This window comes from Ambystoma mexicanum, chromosome 2p, assembly GCF_040938575.1.
Source record: "Ambystoma mexicanum isolate Mex_15411 chromosome 2p, UKY_AmexF1_1, whole genome shotgun sequence".
Lineage (NCBI taxonomy): Eukaryota > Metazoa > Chordata > Amphibia > Caudata > Ambystomatidae > Ambystoma > Ambystoma mexicanum.
In genome coordinates this window covers 1,120,463,608-1,120,485,428 of record NC_090923.1, presented here as the reverse complement: position 1 = coordinate 1,120,485,428, position 21,821 = coordinate 1,120,463,608, and the positions used below count along the sequence as shown (strand labels likewise).

Genomic DNA, 21,821 nt, shown 5'->3' with positions numbered 1-21,821 from the left:
ATCATTTGTTTGCAAATCTGTTCTGTGAACTGGCACATACAATTTTGGATCAGACAAATGTGGTTACAACATATTCCCTATTCTTCACTAAAATTGCCCTTGGTTCCCAACAGACACATAGGTTATTAGAAAGAATACCAATATAATAAACCAATTAGTTGGAACACAGTAAAATATTGTCAGATACTACTTTTTCTTAACAATTGCACTTATCGCCAATAACTGGAAAACACTAATTCACGCACAGCTTTCCAATTCTTATTCCAGCCTATTTTAATAACAATTAGTTGAACAGTATGGCATGTAAGCATTCCACTACTTTACTACCTATGGTGACTTGTAAATCCATTACCAGAGACGCTCCAGGCTCAATAGCTGACCGCATAATTATTTCCAATAGACAGCTTAACTAAATCCTTAATTTAGAACTATAAAAACATGATATAGTGATCACAAACCAAAAGCTAACGTATCCCATTTTTGCCTTTTCTTTTCCATTTTGAATTTTTTTTTTCCAATTCTTATTGAATGTATTTTATTCAGTAATTACAATTGTATTATTTGTTTTGTATTCCCTATTTATTAACTTTGTAGCCTGCACGCCTAATTATTTGTTACATTTTCTCCTTTGCTCAACCTTGTCAAAAGGTAGACTACTAACAATTCAGTTGATGCTTCAATTGGATATAGCGAAGCACAAATGTAGACTATGAAACCAATGTACAGATGCCCTATTTAGGCCCTGAAGAAGCTCTAGAATAGAGTGAAACATATGTTGGCTAAGGGTGTAGTCAGGAGTACTTCAATACACACCCTATTCTTTGATTTTCTTATCACCTACTTAAGTTGACATTTAAACATCCCAAAATAATACTAATGATTACAGCCTAACTTTTTTTTACCCAATTCAATTAATCGATCCTGACTTATACTATTGGAAGGCGTAAATTCCACAAATTACATTTGATTCATTTCTGGTATAAAAAACCTATCAGACATGCAGTTTTTAAAATACCACCTGTTCTTGATGTTACCCTCAGAATGACCCTACCACCACCTGTAGTAACTCCTTAACCTTGTGGAATTCTCCAGTGCCACTTTTCCAAAACCAGAAGTTGTACTTTGCGGTAACACACAGGGTGTTCCCTCATTATTTGTAATGAGAGTGCCTGTCTTCATCTCTTATTTTGACTATCTCGGGCATCTTCACTCTTATAAACTCCATTCCATCTCTCAGTGATTGAGTAACTCGACAGGCCAGAGGATATGCTTTTCTGTAAAGAATGACTGCAGTGTGTTATTTTAAGGTCTGCTAAATTTGTACCCCATATGTAAAATCATGTTCCAAAATGGGAGCAGACAATGGTTTTGGCTTCTATTATACTAACCGTAAGCTTTTGAAGCTCTGTTTTTGTGAAGTTTACCTATTTTATGGAAAATGTTCTTCCCATCAGCTATTCTGTTTGCAAGACAACAAAGCAAGCTCCACAAACCTTCTGTTCTGAGGAAATGTTTATCAATTCAGAAAAAATAAACTTGTGTCTAATCTTTACATATTTGAGGACTCTTAAAAGATTTGTTTATCATTTACCTATTATTTGTTTACTTACCTAATTGTTTTAAACAAAGAAGGACTGAATATTACTACCTATTAATTGCCTGCGCTTTGCTTCTGTGAACTGACAACAACCTACTTGGCCCTGTCTCGTCCCTCCTTTCACTGTCTGGTCCTGCCTAGGGCCGACCTGTCCCACCTGAACTTTGCTGATCTTTCTGACTGGACCTTTGCTTCCTTCCTGTTTCTTGCTCCTTGGCCTATTCCGCTTTCCTCCCACCTCCTCTGTACCACTCTCTTCTTTGGGTCGGATAGCCACTGTCCCCCTCCTGTCTAATGTCCTGATCGCCTCCTATTTCATGGGTCCTAACGGGAACACCTGAGCCTGTTTTTCCTTCTGGCTCCATCATCTGCTATGGATTTGTTGCCTCCTATCTTTCAACTTTCTTTCTATCACCTTCTCCTCCTGGTGTTACCACCTCTTCCTCTGCTACCTGTTAGGACCCAGCGTCCATCCTGGGCCCCGCTGCACATAGGTCGTCAGTTCTCTGATCCCACACTTAGCATTCTGGATGATCTACAAGGCTTCAGACAAAGCCCTCCCAACTAGCGTCTTGCCTGGTGCCTGTCACCAAAATGGCAGCTCGATGGATGGCAGCCAGGCAAGCATCAAGGAAGGTGACCTATAAGTAGATTCATTCTGGGTCCGCCAGCATTTAATCAATGAAAACGTGTGGCACATCTTCTTTGCAACAGCAAAAGTAGCAGGCATCTGAATGCAGGAGGGAAGGTATTTTTTAGAAATACGGACAGTGAGAAAGACGTGTGGCCTTCATGGATAAGGGGTTGTGTATTTGTTCTTCCTATTCAGAGTTTATCCCGAATTTCCTCATGAACCCATGGGAAAGAGGGGAAGGGAAATGGAGCAATGCTTGAACCAGAAACATCCCTCATCAAATACGCAGAGGGAAAAGAGGGTCAATTTGAGAAGCATCTGAGATTCCAGTCTGCGCTTGTCTGGTAAGACTCCCTTCCTTCTCATAAAGCACTGTCACCTAGAATGCTAGAACTCTTACATATCATGTGCACGGTTTATAATTGATGTTTTTTTGTTTTCCCCTCTCCAGCCTGGAATCCTATACCTGAATCTGCTCCCCGTACAGTAATTATCCATCTGAAGTCACAATCACAACCCCTGCACCATGGCACTCCCATCTACGTGGGAAGCCAGGAGGGGACAGCCTCTGACAGTTGCCCTGCACATACTTCAAGGGTAAGGGTCACAGGTGTAGTCTGTGATTCGGCCATCCTCATCCTCCAGAGCCCTCTACTCCTCTGTCTACAGGCTCATTGGATTTCAGGACAGGTATAGGCACAACCTTCACCTCCTGCTCACACTTCTTTCCTGATATTACCAACTGCTATTTGGTCTTCATAACATCCACCTCTCGCTTGTCACTTTTCTCTTTGGGTAGCACAACCTCCTCCAGACTCTGACCCCCTCCTTCTGATGTAACCTTGTGCTTCAAGCTCTCACCATCTCCTCTGTGCTCTCCAGTGCCACCACCTCTCCAGCTTCCTCCATCTCTTTAGCCTCCTCTTTTCCCACCACTCTTCTGTCTCCAGTCTTTGCTGAAGCTGAGCATGCTGCTCCCACGCCCCACACTCAGTAACTGTGGCTAGCTCCATTTAGTCTGTGGATCCTCCTCCCCCTGTGTGGGTTTTACTTTGATGGTCTGCACCTTTCATGGTTGATTAGGTGCGGGCTGCAATTGGTTGGCATTTTTGCAGGTAGCCGCGGCTGATCTGGCTTCAGGGGTTGCGATAAAGACTGTTGGTCTGGCCCACCATCTTGAAGTGCTAATGGGTCCCTAGTACCCACTGAGGCTGCTGAGGGCTGTGGTGGTTCCGGCATGCGAACCCCTAGACTGAAATACATTTGGTAAGCTTTTTACACTAAGCTTTATTGTCAAGCCTGCTTGCCCAGGAAGTGTGAAACTTTGGTTCCTCTGCATAAGATGCATCTGCTAGAAAACCTGTAGTTTAAACACTAACTTACCTGTCCGTACCTCTGTGTTAGGTGTTCATTATGTTCATGGGCCTGACATGTTCATCGTAGATTCCCAGATATAACTCCTTTGATGTGCAGAGTGAACTAGTAACAGAAGCGTATCTACTACCTTTGGGTGTTGCACCAAATGTTTTTATCTTAAGGAGAAGACTTCTCTTTCAGTAATGGAGGTTTGTGTTTGGCTAGGGCGAGCTTTAGGCTCCTCTGTTGGAGAGGGAGATCTTGTCGACTTGCCTGCGGTGTATTATAATGATCTTTATCAGGGCTTATTTTCCTAATGTTTCGTTTTCCTGATGGGTCAGTGAGGTAGGGAGAGACTGCCCCAGCTGGATTGGCTTGTGGTGAGACTGAGTGACTGTCCCCTGCCACATGCAGGGAACCAAGGCAAAGTAACCAGAGGATCCTTCCCATTCCTCCCACGGGCCCAAAGTTCACTGGCTTGAGGTAGCACCTCACCCTCTGAGCCATTGCCCTGGTGGTTCCCAGATCCAGGCAGTAGGCCTTGACACAAGCACAATTGATGTTCTTTTGCCCAAATATTTTTGGGGGGGGTTGAGATTTGTATCAATGTTCATTGCCACCTAACTCTTTCAAGTTTTGGCCAGTTTGTCATCTTAATCATGGTTACACTCTTCCCAATATTTATGTATTTATTACACTTATATAGCGCACAAGCAGCCCACGAGTATTGAGGCGCTGTTACTTGCAAGAGCTTAGTTACAAAGTTACAGAGGTGATAACAGTAGTAGGAGGCATTTGCGAATCAATAGATAGAATAACATTAGTACAGTTTTATGCAATGGGTAGGGGGTTAGTCATACATTGCTGATAGATGGGACCTTATGTAAAGAGCATGGTTTTCATGGCTTTACGGAAGGAGATGAGGGAAGCCTCTCCTCTGAGCGTAGGAGGTAGGGCATTCTAATGTGTGGGTGCGAGATATGGGAAGCTGGAGCCACCTGCTCTGGTCCTTTTTACTAGGGGCACACAGAGCATCTTGGTGTAAGGTGATCTGGTTGGTCTTGTAGAGATGGCGGGGTGGATTCTTTGTGAGAGGTAAACATTCAACCAAGGCCTTATACTTCTTAAGAGATGTCACTTATTGGAGGGATTTATCCCAGCAACAAGGTAGCAAAGGTCTCTTGGTGAGAAATGTGTGGAATTTTGGTCCTTCAGAGATTTTGTGCTCATGCCACCAAAGACAGTATTGTCTGCCATGTACCCATTCACACGGATTTGCCAGGCTGCAATGTGGGCTACTCCTCATGGCTTAGTGGGCATTTAGAGTCAGCCTCCACAAAGGATGCTTCTTTTCACCAGTGGTTGAGCCAACCTGTTCTACTAGAAACCGGGTCAGCATATGCGTTCTCCTTCCCCAATGTCCCTTGGCTGTACAGTCTGGGGGATTAGGGATGACCATCTCTGAGAAACACAGTATACATCCGCCTTGTTAGAAAAAAAGAGTGCAGCTACCCACTAGAAAGCAAAACCAGAGCCCGAGAAGGGATCAGTGACTGGCAGAGCAACCGCCAACATGAAGAGAAACCCGAGTGCGGCTGGAGACGGTAGGTACATCCTGGGGAAGAAGGATTGACCGGCAGAGCCGTCAACGACCCGAAAGAACACCCAAACGCTGCTGGAGCCTCGCAGCAGAGCACTGGTTTTCGAAGACGTGAACCATGCAAACCGGTACGCAGGCAGACCGAGAGGTGCTCGAGGTCGTGGAAGAGTCGGGGAAAAGCAGCAGTACATGAGATAAAGGGGTCTGGGACCCCGAGTGGAAGAGAGAGAGAGAAGGAAGCACTCGTATGCTTGGTAGGAGAGTAAACCAAGCAGACAACAGACATTATTGTGCATCTTGGTACCGCCCTCATTTGAGAGCCAGATAATAAGAGGGTCTGGGACCCTGAGAGAAACAGAGACAGTCAAGTAGGAAACATGCTTGGCAGGAGAGTAAACCAAGCTGTTGTAAAAGCGAATTGCGAGTCTGGGACCTGCACCCATATGAGAATCAATGAATAAGAGGGCCTGGGATGCTGAAAGTAAAAGAGACGGATCAGATTACATTGCGGAAAAGGAACATTTCTTTTGTTTTGACAAACCCGAGACACTGGGAACATTTCTGTTGGCAAGAACTGTCATTACCACTTTAGTTCTGGAAATAACGCCCTTGCACCTTAGATGTAAGTGACTAGTGTTAGGGTCAGAAGCAGGGTTTTTGGACACAACAGTGACTGACCATTTGTTTGACACCCTGCCATTTTCCTTAGATTTCTTTGAGGCAGTGAAGTCCCTCTTAGATTTAGGGAGAGAGAGGCCGTTTTTCCAACCTGTTCACTTGTTAATAAATGTTTATAACCAAACCTATGCCACCTTTGTGTCTAAGCCTTACTTCTGCACCCTTACAGCACCCATGCAGTCTTTCGCAGTTTTTACACTGAAAGTATCTTTCAGAAACACTTTAAGCTCAAGCAGTCACAAGGAGGGAGAGTTGGGACTCTAAATACATGAAGCCATCAGGAATGTTCTCGAGGTGTACTTTTCATAATTGGCAGCATCACGCAAGATGTGACCTCTTTAACTAGATACATTGCTCCAAATAAGGCCTTGGGAACTGTAACACTCGAGGTCAACATCCATACCTTCACACAGTACTGCAGGTGTGACCTCCAGAACTGGACACAATACGCCAAATGAAGCCCACATTACGGGTCAGGTGAGGCACACTCTGTTTCAACAGCTTATATCTCAGACAGCATGCCCGCCGCTCCCTCCCCACCCCTACCGCCCACAATGTGCCTCAAGATACCTGTCTCGCCAGAGGTGAAGTCTTGCCGCTCACTGCTGGGCGCGTCCTGCAAGGTCTGGCCCAATGTATCTTGTCTGGAAAGAGAAGGAAGAGAGAATAGCGCATTAATGGGGTGCTAAGCTGCAGGGCAGCACCACAGATGACGAGTAGCGTGAAGACCTTCAGGAGCAATAATCCTCAGTACCACATGAGCCAGTTTAGCACCCCACTGGTTATTAGCATCCCTCAAAGCACTAACATGCAGAACCCTGGGGATTGAGGATGGTAACTGCCTTACAGCACAGAGAGGATGAGGAGGCTCTCAACTGCATCATGCTAAGGCGCTCACTATCCTCTGGCAACCAAGGACCGTGTAACTGTCCACCCCCAGGAGTGGCACTAACCTCTGCCATCCCAAGGGGTGGGGGGGCAATTACATTGCAGCACAATGGAATAGGGGCTTCTCACTTTAGCATCCAAGAGTAAAAGTAACTTGGATCATACGTGGGAGGCCTCTAATCTGTAGCACCACACATAGGCACTACTTTGTGGCAACCCAGGATCCAATACCTGCAGCACCCAAACACTTTACTAACCTGCAGCATCCTAGGAGGGCAACAACCTGTGTAACACAAGGCTGTCCCTAACAGACAACACTCCAGGGGAAGGGAAGAGGTCTAACGTCCAGTACCCATGGGGCTTAACATCCAGCATGCCGTGGGAGAACCAACCTGCAACTCACCCAGCATGGTTTTAACCGCTATGGAGGGTGAGGCATTAGCTTGCAGCACCCCAGAGGATAGAGGGTAGGTGGACAAGGCGAGCCACTAATATTTGTCACTGTCAAGTGGTCCCTACAATGCATCACCTCCTGCTGCATTACAACTTGCTGAGCCCACATTCCCAATAATAGACAGCACGCTGGAGTGTCTGTGATGTCAATAACAAGCAACACATCAGTGGAGCAATGTGCTAGAGACCGCAATCTAGAGAGACCGATATTTTGCAAGATCCCAGGGGTTTCTAGAACGGCAGCCCCATATGGGCCTGAAAACTAGATCAAACCCAAGGTTCCTGTAACCTGTGTGGTCCCTGGGGTGGGGGAGCGGGGTTAATAACTGATGGCTCTCAGGAGCCCAACAATCGTTAGTACTCCAGGCTGCAGCTACCTGCAGAGGTCGAGTGCCATTTCTTGCAGACCCTCAGACACTGCACATCTAGACATCACTCATAGCTACTCCGTCACCATTTCCTGCAGAGCTCTAGCATGACTACCTATGGCTTCCCCAGCACCAATCGGAAGAGCTGAGCCTGTGACACTCCCTGCAGAGGTTGTGCATGCCTCACTGAAATACTCCTGCACCTTCAGTACACAGCCCTGCACCATTGCCTCCTTGTGTCTTTCCTGCAGTGATTCTGAACCACTTACTGCAATGTGACTGCACCACTCACTCCCGCCCCATGCATATCAGGCAACCAGACGTGGACTCCCTGCTCACTGTGCTCAGAGAGGCACAGCTTCACCTCACTGATGAGGCCCAACAAGGCTGAAACACGTATATGGGGTTGCTGTTGGTACTCTTGTTCAGAGAGGAATTGCCATAGCATTTTGGTGCTGGACTGCCCATGTGGGCGGGACAAAGACTGATATGCAAATTGATATTTTGCATTTGTGAAAGGTACAGTGAGCAAAAAGCGTTTGCTGCAAACTCTCATCTCAGAACAGGTTATCATGCCATGTACTTTCTGGAGAGGAGCGCCTGCTACCTTTTTTGAAATACATTTATAATGGGTGTATAGATTTCTGGCAGTTCACAACATTGTACAATGCCATTTTTAAGTAATTCGGGTTTTTGTAATGCACAAATACTAGCAGATTTTATATGTTTCGTCCCTGCTCATAGGCAGGTACATGTTTAAGGCACTTGGTAGGGCCCATCTGAAAAATGTAGTATTTCATCCAAATCAATTTCCCAATCTAATCAATAAATTAGGAAAAAGCAGCTAAGCAAACTAACTAGTCTTCATTATTAGTCAACATTGGTTTCTATCTGAGTAACAAGGTTGTATTTCAGCTCTGACCATCAGTCTGAGCGGGTATATTCTATATATGAGTTGATTTATAAATATAGCCACTTAGTCAAAATCATACAATGGTTTACTGCAATTAGGTCTTAGATGCAGACATTTCCCAGTTGAGAGATGGTCCTACATTTAGGATGTTGGCTATTATAAATTTGTGTAAATGCTGATAAATTCTTAATGAAAAGTTGTTTACAATTATAACAATAAAAAAAAGAAAACAAAAAAAGAAAATTTGAGTATTGTTGCGGTAAAGATTATGTGCACTCTGCCGTCTTCGTGGCATACATCTAAGATGAGAAAGACAACGTTTTCTGAACTGGATGCCCTTGTAAAACATAGATTAGGTATCCAAAAATCAAGCCAATGCTGTAACTCAATCAGCGTTGCCTTGCTACCATTCCATGTTGCGAGCACTTTCACCATATAATGTTTCCAAATTGTTGGATGGATTCATTTGTTCTCATAAATTGCCATTAATGAATTGGGTGTGAATGTGCCCCCCATTGCAGTGCCTCTAATTGTAAAAACCAACATTCTGTACATATCAAAAAATAACTAGCAAGCATTCTATGTGGTGTTTCATGAGCACACAGTGTCTCTTTTAAAATACAGAGTGTGCTATTTTGTGTTTTGAAAGGATATTCTTTAACAAGGTTGATTACATTTTGTGAACCTTGTAAATAGGATGGGATCGTCTGTGTTAATGGTTATATTAAAAAAAAGCCTTGCACAGCTAGAACCTATCCGTCACCATGGACGGTGAAAAGGGTTATTTTATAGCTTGGTTAAATATGTATAGTGGTAGCTTGCTAGGTTTTTCCCATTTTAAAAATGCTCGTTGAGACTGCTTGTGAGATGTTATATAATCATAGATGTTGTTTAGAAGACTTACACTGAACCATATTATTCCGTGTCCCGAATGACTCTGCAACTCCATTTATTTGTATACTTAATTGCAAATAACTTGTTCTCGTTCATATTTTCGTTAGTATTAAATGTTTCTATTTAATTAACGTCTTTGATGTCAGATATCAAGTATGGTTAGGAAATATTACTTGTGGTTTATATTCCTTCTGCCTAATGTTTAGTGTCTGTTACTTGTAAAGGTGATTAAGGAGTCATTTCTTTTAGTTTAATACCTCTGGCTGGACCTCCTTAATTGATCTAATAACTTACAACATTGTGTTATGCTGCATCTTCTCCATCATATGACCTCCTGTAGGGAATATACCTTAGCATTCAGCCAGTTTACTCCAGGAAGTCCCTGTGTTGCCTTATCCGGGATAGCAGCTGGCAAGCAGCACTGTGAGGGCGCCCAGGAAGGAAGATTCATGATCAACCTAGTGCCCCCTTCCTTCTTCTGCCAGTGGAGGCATGGTGCCTCCTGCAGCATCCCCTGCATTGCCTCTGGGGCCTTCCCTTGCAGTATTGCCTGCATCACCCTTTCCAGTGCTGTATTCAATGTCCTGTGCTCCTGTGCAGAGCCCCCTAAACTACATCCTGCAGAGGATCTCACCATTTGCTGCAGTGCCATCTGCAGTCATTCCTCCAGAGAGAGCTCCCTCTGCAGTGCCTGCAGCATTTCCACCACCATCTGCATTTTCTTCTCCTTCACTTCATACTATGACGTCATACCCATCTCCCCATACCTAGCTCCTACAGTGCCTCTTACCAGGCAGGTAAAAGCTGTTTTGGCACTGTAGATGAACTGACATGTGCCCAGTCCTATCCTGCTACCCTGAACCACTTTAAGGGCAAGGTGGGCATATTTAAGTACCTGTAGGGGCAATAAGGTATCCTCCTGCTAGTGCCATCCTAAGCAGCAGTCTTTTGTTGCTTTGATCCAGGCCCAACCCTGCCTCACGTACCTCTCCCTGGGGAGCTTACCTCACCACTGCTGCCAATATCAGAGACTGTTAGTTGCCTCATTTGGTTTTTGGCCTTGTTACCCTCTTACCGCAATGTTTCGCTGCTCTGGCCGCACCAGTTCTTCCTCAGCCCCTCAATAAGCAGGTGCCGGAATTTTGGTTCAACACACCACAAGGAGCCTTTGCCCTCGATCTGCAATTATGAGAAAACAGACAAAAGCACAATAAATAATAAGCTATACTTCCCCTGAATGTCTGTAGCACCAAGGTAAACAGAATGCACATTCCAGTTATACCCCACACCAAGGTTTTCGGTAAAGGGAAACCTCATTAGCCCTAGGCTAGGGGAGTATGGAGATATCAGGGATAGCTTTGGTGGCAAATCAGGGTGGAGGTAAAGCCATGTTTCTAATCCCAGTCACTGATCAAGATCCTAAGAGGACCTCTCCGCTATAATCTGTTTGTAGCCTTTGAGAGCACAGAAACTCTGAAATAAGACATAAACTCTGCTCATTTATTGATCTGTCTTAGTGAACCGGTGAAGCATTGCAGGCTTTAAAACATCACTTCGATTAAGCTTTGTAGTCTGGTCCAAGGGCTTTACCTGGCGAGCTGGGCCCTGAAGTCCGATTTCAGGGTTGAATCACTTTGAGGGTGTTTTACAAGGTTTACAGACCCATAGCACCCAATACTTTGCAAGAGTGGGGGCCTATAAATCTACTAAAGGTGCCCTCACTCTTTCCAAAGAAAGATAAGAGTCAAAGCCCATAAATGGTGGATGCAAGTAATGCCTTTATATGGCTATATAACAGCTGGATTTGCGTGCTCTACTTCCTGGGGCTTATGTCTACCCCACTTTTGCTATTTACATTATCATCGGTATACACAGGCCTACTATACTGCCTGTATTGTCATGGGGAATTGGTTGCAGGCATGTATGCATGGGCATCTTACTAGCATACACATCCGCCTGGGCAGTCATGAGGACTTGGATGTAAGTGCGCTCTGCGTTGCCAGTAGGCTTCGAATGTGACATGATGAACCATCTTTGATCTATACTGGTTTCTATTGCCCAGAGATTGGTAAACCTGAAGACAGCACACCACATTGCAGGGTTATATAATTAAGCAATAACTTCAGAGGTTGGGAGGATTGCCGGTCTGGTAATGGTCTGGGACCCACGTTGCAAGGGCCCGGTTGCCAGATTAGTAATGCCCCCGCTGCGGGCGTTATAGATATTAGCATGCTGGCATGATTGCTTTTTTCAGTTGAGAAAGCCGTGGTGGCGCCTTTCTGTGACAGTGATGCTGCCTGGAGGTCAAGAGTATGATGGTGGCGAGGGGCACTTGGGTGATTGGAGGCATGCTTGCGGGGCTGGTACCAGCAACTCAGGAGGTAAGATGGCGACCTCCCGATATTTGGAGGCACACAGCACAGGCAATATTGTGAGGTAAAGCCCACCTTCTGAGCTCCCACTGTTTATCTGGCATTTCCCCTTTTGTTACCTCCGAGTTGCTACTAAACAGCGAAACTGTGTGCTTGAATTATTAAACTAGTTCTTTGTTTTCAAACAGATGGGGGTTATTTATAACAATGGAAGCAAAGATGATACGTTGTTAAAGAAAAAGGGGCCTGTATTTTAAACGGGTCGTTAGGAGTTCACTAATATCCCGCTGGTAAATCCGTGTGGATACCGGCGAACGGTATTACCGTTCCTGCCACCTGATATGCCAGTAATTCCAGCATATTAGAGGCGGCAGGAATACCAGTAAATCCCCATTTCAATGAGTCCCATAGGTAATACAGGCTGTTTTTTTCCAGTGGGGTGCCTGGTTTACCTCCAGCTTTTGCTGGAGTTAAATCAGGCTGCCCCACTGGCAAACTCAGAGTATGCCAGGCCGGAAACGTGCTGGTAAACGGAATCACCAGCACGTTAATTCCGAACCGGCATACGCCTAATGGTCCCCTATAATGTGTCTGGACTTAAAGGGATAGTGCTATCAAACATTTTATTGGCTAAAACGACGGCCCATAATCAAAAATATATATATAACAAATATTTTTAAACAAAGTTTCTATGTAGATTTCTGAGGAAATGTGGCTCAAACTAAAAACATTTCAAGCACTAGGAGGCATCCATTTTGTGAAATGGATGAGCCTCATGTGCTTCTGTTAATTTCTGCCCTTGCGGGACTAACGAAGCAAAAGCCAGCCAGCTGTAATACACAAAAGCTACCAGCATGTGGCTTTTGATTCATTATTGCCAGAGAGCAGAGATTAATACAACCTGCTGCTGGTAAGTGTTTTACATTTAATTCTTTTTTGAAAAGCACTGCAAAATAAATGCTGCGGAAAGAAAACCGCAGCATTTATAACGTTGTATTTATGTTTGCTGTGGCTTCAGCTTTGAGTCTCCTGGGCTTCCCTGTCCCGGTTAAAAATGCTGCGGTTTTCTTTCTATGTTTCCCAGAGCCCGAGAAACGTAGAAAGAAAACCGCAGCATTTAGAAATACAACAATGTTGTATTTCTGACTGCGGCGGCTTTCGCGTAGAGTCTCCTGGACACCCCCGACCCGGGGGAGCCCAGGAGACTCCAAGCGAAAGCCTGTCGCAGTCAGTAATACAACATTGTTGTATTTGTGATTGCTGTGGTTTTCCAACCACGGCAATCACAATTACAACAACGGTGTATTTATAATTTATTTTTATTTGTTTTTATTAGCCGCATATCACTCCATCACTTCTAGGATGTACTGCAGGTTCTCCTCCGCGTAACGCAGGTACAGGAGCATATCATCTGCATACAGTGATATCAGGTGAGGTCCCCCTCTAGTGCACACCCCCACTTCGCTGTATTGCTGCCTTAGATAGATTGCTAGTGGCTCGAGTGCAAGGATGTACAGCATCGGGGACCAAGGGCAACCTTGTCTTGTGCCTCTACTTAGTTGTCACCTCTCCGAAATGATCGCCCCCGTTTTTACTCTGGCCATGGGGGAGCTATACAACATCTTCACCCACCGCAGATATCCGGGTCCCATCCCACATTTCTTTAAGGCGGCCAACAGCCATGGCCACCGAAACCGAATCAAAGGCCTTAACTGCATCTAGCGAAACTACTGCTATTTCATCTGGGTTGCCCTTTGTCTGCTCTATAATGTGCTGGAGCCTCCTATGGTTATCAGATATACTCCTACCCGGGACATACCCAGTTTGGTCGTGTTGTATTTAATTTGCTTATCACCGGCTTAAGTCTATTCGCGAGTGCTGCCGTAAGGATTTTGCTGTCTTGATTCAGCATGGATAATCGTCTATACGAGCCACAATCTGCGCTGGGCTTATCTGATTTAAGGAGGGGAATGATTACCGCCTCTCTACGAGATTCCGGCAGTCTCACTTTCTCATATGCCTCATTTAGCATTGCTAGCAGCGGGGGGAGGATCTCTTGTCTGTATGTTTTATAAAACTTGCTAGGGAGCCCGTCCGTACCTGGGGCTTTGCATGTAGGTAGCTGCGTCACCACAGCTCCTCCAGTGTAACTGGGGCTTCTAAACTTTCCCTATCCACTGCGCTTAATTTGGTTAATCCTATGTCTTCCAGGATCTCCTGCGTCTCCCTCTCCATGTTCCTCCCGCTGTCTGCATAGAGGTGTTTATAAAATCTGAGGAAGCTCTCGTTCACTGTTTCCTGGGTATTCCAGACTTGTCCCGCCTCTCCCACTATCTCTCTAATTGCAGGTCTAGGTGTCTCATTTTTATACAGCCATGCTAGCAGCCTCCCAGGTTTGTCCCCTCCAGCGTGTTGCCGTTCAATATATTTCTTGTAATTCTGGTTGCTTAGTCTCTCCCATAGCTCCCCACCAGCCACTTGCAGCTGACTCACATCTTCCGCTTGTTCCGGTGTGGTCCCCTCTTTTTCCATTATTGTTTCCAGCCTCTTTTCTACATCCTGAAACTCCCGCTCTATACCACCCTGAAGCCCTTTAGACTTGGATATAGCCGCTCCCCTTATCACCACCTTAAAGACCTCCCATACGGTCCCCTCCGATTCCACACTTCCTGTATTGTGTTCGAAATAGCTTACTATCTCTTCCTGGAGGTCCTCTCGGAATGTGGTGTCCCTCAGTGCCTCGGCTCTGAGTCTCCATGTTGGGATTCTGGCTCTCGGGGGCTGGTGTCACCATTCCAGCACCAGAGGGGAATGGTCTGATAATATCCTAGCTTTGTATTCTGAGCCCATGACTTCCCCCGCTATTCCAGGGGTGGTGAACACATAGTCCAACCTCGTGTATAGATCATATGGGGCTGCGTAATGAGAGTAGTGTCTCGCTGTTGGGTGTTGCCGCCTCCAGATGTCCTCAAGCCTAAAATCTCTTAGCAGGGCCTGTAACATTCTCGCCGCGGGCGTGGGTTTATCTAATTTCGTATCCGATCTATCTAGTTTAGGATCTAGCATACAATTGAAGTCCCCCCTCCATATGATCGCGCCGCCTATGAGGGGGCTGATCTTGCCATATAAGGTTTTATAGTAAGTCACTGTGCCATGCTTGGGGGCATATGTGTTGATAATACTTAGTTCCCTGTTCTCCAAGAGCCCCCAGAGCGCTACCATCCTCCCGTCTGGTTCCACCATGGTCTGTAGTACCTGGAAAGGCAGCTGTGGTGCCACCCAAATGATCACCCCCCTAGCATATGCTGAATATGTTGCACCTATGGTTATGCCTTTCCACTTTTTTTTAATTACCTCCTGTTTCTCCTCAGTAAGGTGAGTTTCTTGCAGCAGGGCTATGTCTATTTTCTGCCTCAAGTACATCATCACCTTGTTTCTCTTCAGGTAGGTGTTAAGCCCCCTGACGTTCCAGCTTATTATTTTGAGGACACCCATTACCCTTTCGGCCCTTCCCCCTGTCTCCCCCTCCTTCTTCTTTGGCCCGAGGGTACCTAACATGGGTTATGCACAGAGGTGCGCAGGTGCATGCTCGTTCCTTAACCTCTATTCCTTCAAACTCCCCAACTCCCTCCCCTCCCCCATCCTGTCCCAACCCTCTCTCCAAACGCTCCGCAACTGCCCTCCTCCCCACCAAACTTCTCAACTAAATACACTGCACACATCCCCACACCCTCCCCACCTTCCTCCCCACCCTTTCCCAACTGTTGCCCAGCTCCATCCCTGGATCTCAGGCTTTCCCGCATTTGGTTCTTTAACCGGTGATACCGATCTCAAGAGCCCAGCAGGAGGTTACCGGTCTAACGGCAGCCTACCTAAACTAATAATGGGGGTATAGGAACTGGCTCCTCTGGTCTCCTGCAATTTGCGCTAGCTCGCCCTGCCTGGGCTCCCGTACATATGCTACCCATTGCAAAACTGTCTCCGCTGGCATCGCCCTAACTTATATTCCAGTCCCAATGTCTGGTTAAGCGGTACCTCGCTACTTGCCACCACAGTTCCACTTATCTGTTCAATCTTCCTTGTGGTTATTTGGGTCCGACGGGCAGTTCTGGGAGTCCAGCCACTCTATTGCTTCCTCTGGGGTGTCAAAGAACAAAGCTCTGTTATTATGGTACACCATCAATTTCGCCGGGTACATCAGCATATATTTGTAGCCCGTCTCTCGCAATCTTCTCTTCACTGACCCATAGTTCATTGGTCGTCTCTGCACCAAAAGAGTATAATACGGGTACGCTGTGATGTTTGTTGATGCCCTTTGTATCGTGCCCCCTTTATGGAAATGTTCAAGGATCTTCTCTTCTCGATAATTCAGGATTTTTGCTATTATCGGTCTTGGGGGAGCACCTGGCGGTGGCCTCCTAGTTAGGGCTCTGTGCGCCCTTTCCACTGCAAAGCCTTGAGAGAGCGCCCCTCCCTCTATTTCCTGCAGCAGCATTGTCTTGACGTAGTCCGTCGGGTTTGATCCCTCAGCCCCTTCTGGTAATCCCACAAGACGTATGTTGTTTCTCTGGGCCCGTCCCTCCGCTTCTTCTGCTCTATTCTCCAGGTTGCTCACCTGTTGTCTCAGGATGTGTAGCTCCGATGTGTGGGACGCACATGCTGCAGTATTTGGGGCCACTTATTTTTACAGTTCACCTGTGCGTTCCGCCAGCGCTCTAACATCTTGTCTAAGGAGGTTCACGTCTTCCTGGACTTCTCCGACTTTAAGCTCCAATGCTGCTTTGTGTTCCGTCATGGCGGACTCCAGTTTAGTTTCCCACGTAAGTTTCAGATCGGCGATCGCTTCCAGGATCTGCTGGTTACTCTGTGCTGCGGTGGAGTCTATGGAGGGGGTCTTCTCTTTACTTCTAGTCCCTTCCTGCGGTTTCTGGGACCTAGCAATGTCCTCCAGGGTGGGTTGTTTCACTTTGGGCTTGGTCGATCTGTTAGACATCTCGCTGCTGCCTCAGGACTTCAGTTTGGCTGTCCTGGGTGTGACCACCAGTTATTCAAGGCAATTTGTGGTCAGCCGTGATTCCAGCAGAGAGCTGCAGCTAGCGTCGGCTTTCAAATGGGTTGTTGTCTCTAATGTCGCCGGCTGCTATTGCCACTGCCATTCTTTAGTGCGCCAGTCTCTGTTGGGCTTAGTTACAGCTGACCTCCTTGTTCTTTAAACCTCTTGTGCCACTCTATGTCTGGGACGGCAGTACTGGTTTGCTGCTGCGGTATTTCTCTCACGGCGAACGCCTTTGCCTTGTCTCAGTCTTTTGGGGCTCTGTTGGACCTCTCCATCCCTGCTACAAGTGTCTTGGTGGCTGTTGTTTGTGCCTCTTGGTTGTGTGCTGCACCGTGGTTTGTTTCTCCAGCGCGCTTCTGTGGGGCGCCCAAGTTGCTATCTTACTTGGTCACCGATAGATGGCTGGCCCGTTCATTTGGTATGCTGCCGTGGGCTCCCTGCCACACTAGGTCCAATTGGTGTCTGGCATTTCTGCACCCTCCTTACACACTTCAATTATCATATTGGGCCACATATGAGGCACAGCATCCGGGTGATGGTTGCCGCTCAGTTTAGGGCCGGGTGCCACCCCCGGCGGGTCTGCCGCTCGCCCTGCGGGTGCTGCCAGATCTCCTGTCTCCGCTTTGTTTCTGTGCTCCTGGTGCAGTCCAGCAGCGACCTCGTGGGCGCCTCACACCGGCAATGTCACTGGGGCTTACCGCCGGTCCCGCTCCTTCTGCAGCGTCAGTACACTCCACTGCAGTGGGTGGCCACAGTCCCGCCCTCTTCTTTCGTGACCGGCGGATTCCCTGTTTAAGTTTGTGCCCGCCTGGGTATGATGTGGGAGTGTGCCCCCCGCAGATGCTTGTTTCCAAATGCGGCCCCTGTTTACTGTGCCTTCTCCCATGGCCAGGGTGACATGGCCTTGGGTGCTCTGCCCCGCGTTCGGTTGGGCATCCGCGCCAGGTCACTTCATTTGCTCGCCTTCTAATGTTCTGGCCGATTTGTCCGTCAGCTCACACTCGGCCCCTCACACGCCCCGTCGGGCCCGCAGAGAAAGTGTGGGCTCCCGTTGCTGCTTCTGCATGCTCCCCCTTAGAGCGCTCTCCTGCAGGGAGTAGGGTGCTCTCTCCGTTCTTCTGCATCTCCAGCTGCTGGGGGCTATGATTCCGTCGTCGGCTACTCCCTTCAGGCTGATTCCACCCCCATTGGGCACCTCAGGCTGTGCATGCAGTTACTCTGTGTGCACCGCGCTTTGGTGTGATAACGGGTTCTTTCCTCCGTAACGTTCGGCGGGTTCACTTCTGCATTAGGCATCCCTCTCCTTTGTTAAAGGCAGTCGGGTCCGGCCGCCATTTTCTTTCGGGAGCGCCGTCTCTCTCGCCCTTGCTACAGTATCCACGTAGCTACTTAGTAATCATCCGATTTCTTCCAGGAAGCGATCGTTCTGCTCTGCATACGTTCCCACTACATTAGATGCAATCCTGATGTCTTGTGCTGCAGTTTTGGTATCTATATGCCTCAGGATGCTGTAAGGATCGGCAGGAGACGGTCCGAGACACGTCCTATGTCATGGCTGCTTAGCCACACCCCCAACGTTGTATTTATAATTGCAGCGCCTTTTCTTTTTTCACTTTCATTTTACGTTTTCTGTGCTTCCCTGGGCTTGGGGAGCACCAAAAACGTAAAATGAAAGTGAAGCCAGCCTCCTCAGCTCATGCAGCTCTGCTCTGGCTGCAATAAGCAAAAGCTCCCATAGAGGGCTTTTGCTGCTTGTTTAGTGCCACCAGGGTAGAGCTTAACATGAGCTGAGGAGGATGGCTGAAATGGCAAAATGGATGCTCCCATGTAAACTCTTTGAGCCTCATTTGCTCAAATGTTTACATAGGAACTTTCATTAAAATTATGTTTAGTGCATGTTTTTCATTATTGCCCATCTGTTGGGACAATAATATTTTTGAGCGCATTATTCCTTTAACATAAGTCTCCAAGGAGACTTCCCCAAATTCCAAAAAGCACAGAAAATACACCTTTGCAAACAGTCGTTCCCTCAACCAGCAGTGAATAGCTTTGCCCGAAACATCCTGCCTATGAATAGCACTCCCTCCCTCATGAGATTGCAGAAGCCTAAGATTAGAATTTAGGGACATTTGCCTTCTTATGTCTAGGGATGCTAGTCCTGATGAATAGGCCAATGGTTGGACCTTTGAACTACGTTCTTCCTTTCTACCTGCTTTGTCCCCCATTAACTGACTGTAGCCCAAAGAGCTGATCCATTGCGAGCTGAGAATCACAAACAAATAAGTACATAAATACTGTTGTAAGGTTTGGGTAGGCCTGAAATCGTAGTCGCAGGTCAGAGGTAGGCTGTTTCCAAATAGCCACATATATCGCCTCTGGATTTCGTTTGAGACAATGCTTTTGATCCATTGGCATATGGTTTGTTAGACATAGGGCCTCATTCCGAGGTTGGTGGTAGTCATGGCGCTATTTGTGCCATGACTGCCACCAATAACGGTAGCGTGTCCGGTTTGGTGCAATGGGGACTTACCGGTCTAGTCAGACCTTGGGGGGAACGGTAAGTCCTCATTCACCAAACCATTCCCCATTCCCATTTGAGCCCCCATAGGGCTCATTGGGAATGGGGAGGGCGCAAATAACGGGCCGGCGTATGCCAAGGCTGTTATTTGCGCCCAGGTCCCTTAACGGGTCCTGTCCTTAACACCGGGTCAGAACAGGCATTAAGGAAGGGACCCGCTAAGGGACCTCGTAGTAGGGGGGTAAGCGATTACCGGCACCAGTCTCCTTACCGGTGCCCGATATCCCTTACCGCCCTACTCAGAATGAGGCCCATAAAGCGAAAGCGGGAGGGCAGGGCGGATGAGTAAGAGGGAGGGGTGATCTCTTGCCCACTGTGTGCAAGCTTCTGAGTTGTATAGTTAAGTATACTGAGTGAAGATATCAATTTAACGCTTTGAACCTATTGCTTTTTCCCAATAAAGGGAGGCTGCATTAGCCAATCAGATTGCTCAGACTCTGGGCTTTATCTACAAGTGTAAACTTATGTTTGGAGCAATCTGAGAGCTGATTGCATCTGCACTTCCCTTGCCTTTCCTCTCTACTGTACCCAGCACCCGACTTGCTCCATTGTGGCCCTTCACACCACACTTACCTCTATGCCAACATCATTCTTTCCCCTCCCCAGCTTCCCATACCTCGCTACTTGCTGTCAGAGAAATGGAGAAAGGGCTGACACTCAAGAATCATTAGCAGGCGCTGCCCAGTCTAGCACCAGATAATGGCTCAGGCTTGGGTAAGTATTGTGGGAGGATGAAGTGAAGAGTCTTCATAGCTCTTTATCCGTTCTGAGTGGAAGTTTGGACAAGCCCTGGTCTCTCTTAGATCGGATCATCGGCCGCATCCAATCAGTTCCTACGGGGTGAAGTTTCTGTTTCGAGACTTTGGTTTCATCAGTCTTCAGGTCTTAGAATTTCTTTGGACTTTGCTGGTAGAGGATGAAGGAGGTTGAGTGCAACACTTGCCATGTGCCAGCAAGGTGATGCCATTGCCTAGTTACTGCTAAATTCTGTGGAGAGGGCCTCGAGTCCATGGCTCCAAACTGCAGGGAACTATCCTGCTGATCTCCTCACGGGACCACTCTGGTACAGGACTCAATCCTTTTGTCACCTCTTCTTTTTTTAAATTTCTTTTTTTTTTTATTGTGTTCATTCATTTTACAAGATATACATAGCTCAGATACAAATGGATTACACATATATTACAGATTACAATTTAAAAACCATATTAACAAGCCATAAATTCACTATACCCATCCTGTTCCCAAAACACCCTAAAATCCTGTATAGTGAACCCACAATCTAATAAAATTTCCTGATACCCAATCCAATGTAAACAAGAGCATGACAACAACACACATAAACACAATACAACACAGCACAAACAAAAAAGAGAAAAGAAGAAGAGAGAGAAAAGAGAGAGAAAAAAGGAATTAACCATATAGATCATTAAACGGACTCCACAGTGAGAGATAAACTTCTGTACAAACTTATTCTCCAAAGATACTTTCTCATATTTGGGCAACATCCGCATTTCCACTAACCAATATTCAACCACAGGCTTTTTCCTGCTTTTCCAAACTCTTAAAATCAACTTAATAGCAACCATCAAGGCTTTATCAACCCATTTATCAAACTCTTTCGTAACAAGACACCTTCATTTTGTCACATCTTCTTGAAGGGACACCACCCCACCAGGGACTGCTTCACAAGGCTGACAGTCTCCACAAAAGCATGCAGGTTGGCTTACTAGACCTGTTGATGGCACCAGGACGCTGGCTTCCTAAATCCCTGGACACACACCTTCACTCTGCCAAGGGCCCCACAATTCTTACAGCTTACCTTGACAGGGTCACAGGCAGTCACAAAAGTTTCCCATTTGTGATTGCAGATGGTGGTGTTCCACGTTGGCATTATATAGGGTCTGGGGTGCACTAGGAACCAAAAGTGGCCCTGGAAATGTGTTTCAAAGTTACCCCCTATTACAACAGGTGTGTGAATGAAGCTTGCAAGCCAACCCTGCCTAAGTAGGAAGTTCTGAAAAACGGATTCTGTGAAGTGAATTTTAAGGTACGTTTGACCCTGTTTAGTGATTAGAAAGTAGTTAAACATAACAAAAATAACAAAACATGTGTTAAGTGCGTGGAACAACATACTGGAAACGTTATAACAAATGATTTGATTGAAAGGGCTGTGATGGAAAAGGCGAGATGGAAAGAAGGAGGTGGGTGACTGGGAGAGAGGGTGAGAGGGGCAGAAAATCAGGATAGCCTCACTAAAGAGGCCCGCGGTGCAGCGGGTCACGGGGAAATCTCGGAGTGGGCTGTGGGGCAATGCACCGCTGCTTGTGGGAAGGGTCACTACGAGCGGTGACCCCGGCTAGCGGCATGGATGTCAGCAGCAGCATCTCCTGGATGTCAGAGTGCAGCGGTGACGCCGCTGAGTCAGGGGGCCCAT

At 46.7% G+C, this 21,821-nt stretch overlaps 1 protein-coding gene across 1 annotated transcript in view; it reads right to left on the bottom strand.

Moving 5' to 3' along the window:
- LOC138567181 (forkhead box protein N2-like) overlaps window positions 1–21,821 on the bottom strand; it is a 124,293-nt gene that overhangs the window by 34,751 nt on the left and 67,721 nt on the right. Inside the window, exons 3-4 of the mRNA XM_069645155.1 lie at window positions 10,457–10,560; window positions 6,436–6,509 (exon numbers count right to left, since the gene is read on the bottom strand). Coding sequence (XP_069501256.1) covers window positions 6,436–6,509; window positions 10,457–10,560 — 178 coding nt within the window. The remainder of the gene's footprint in view (window positions 1–6,435; window positions 6,510–10,456; window positions 10,561–21,821) is intronic.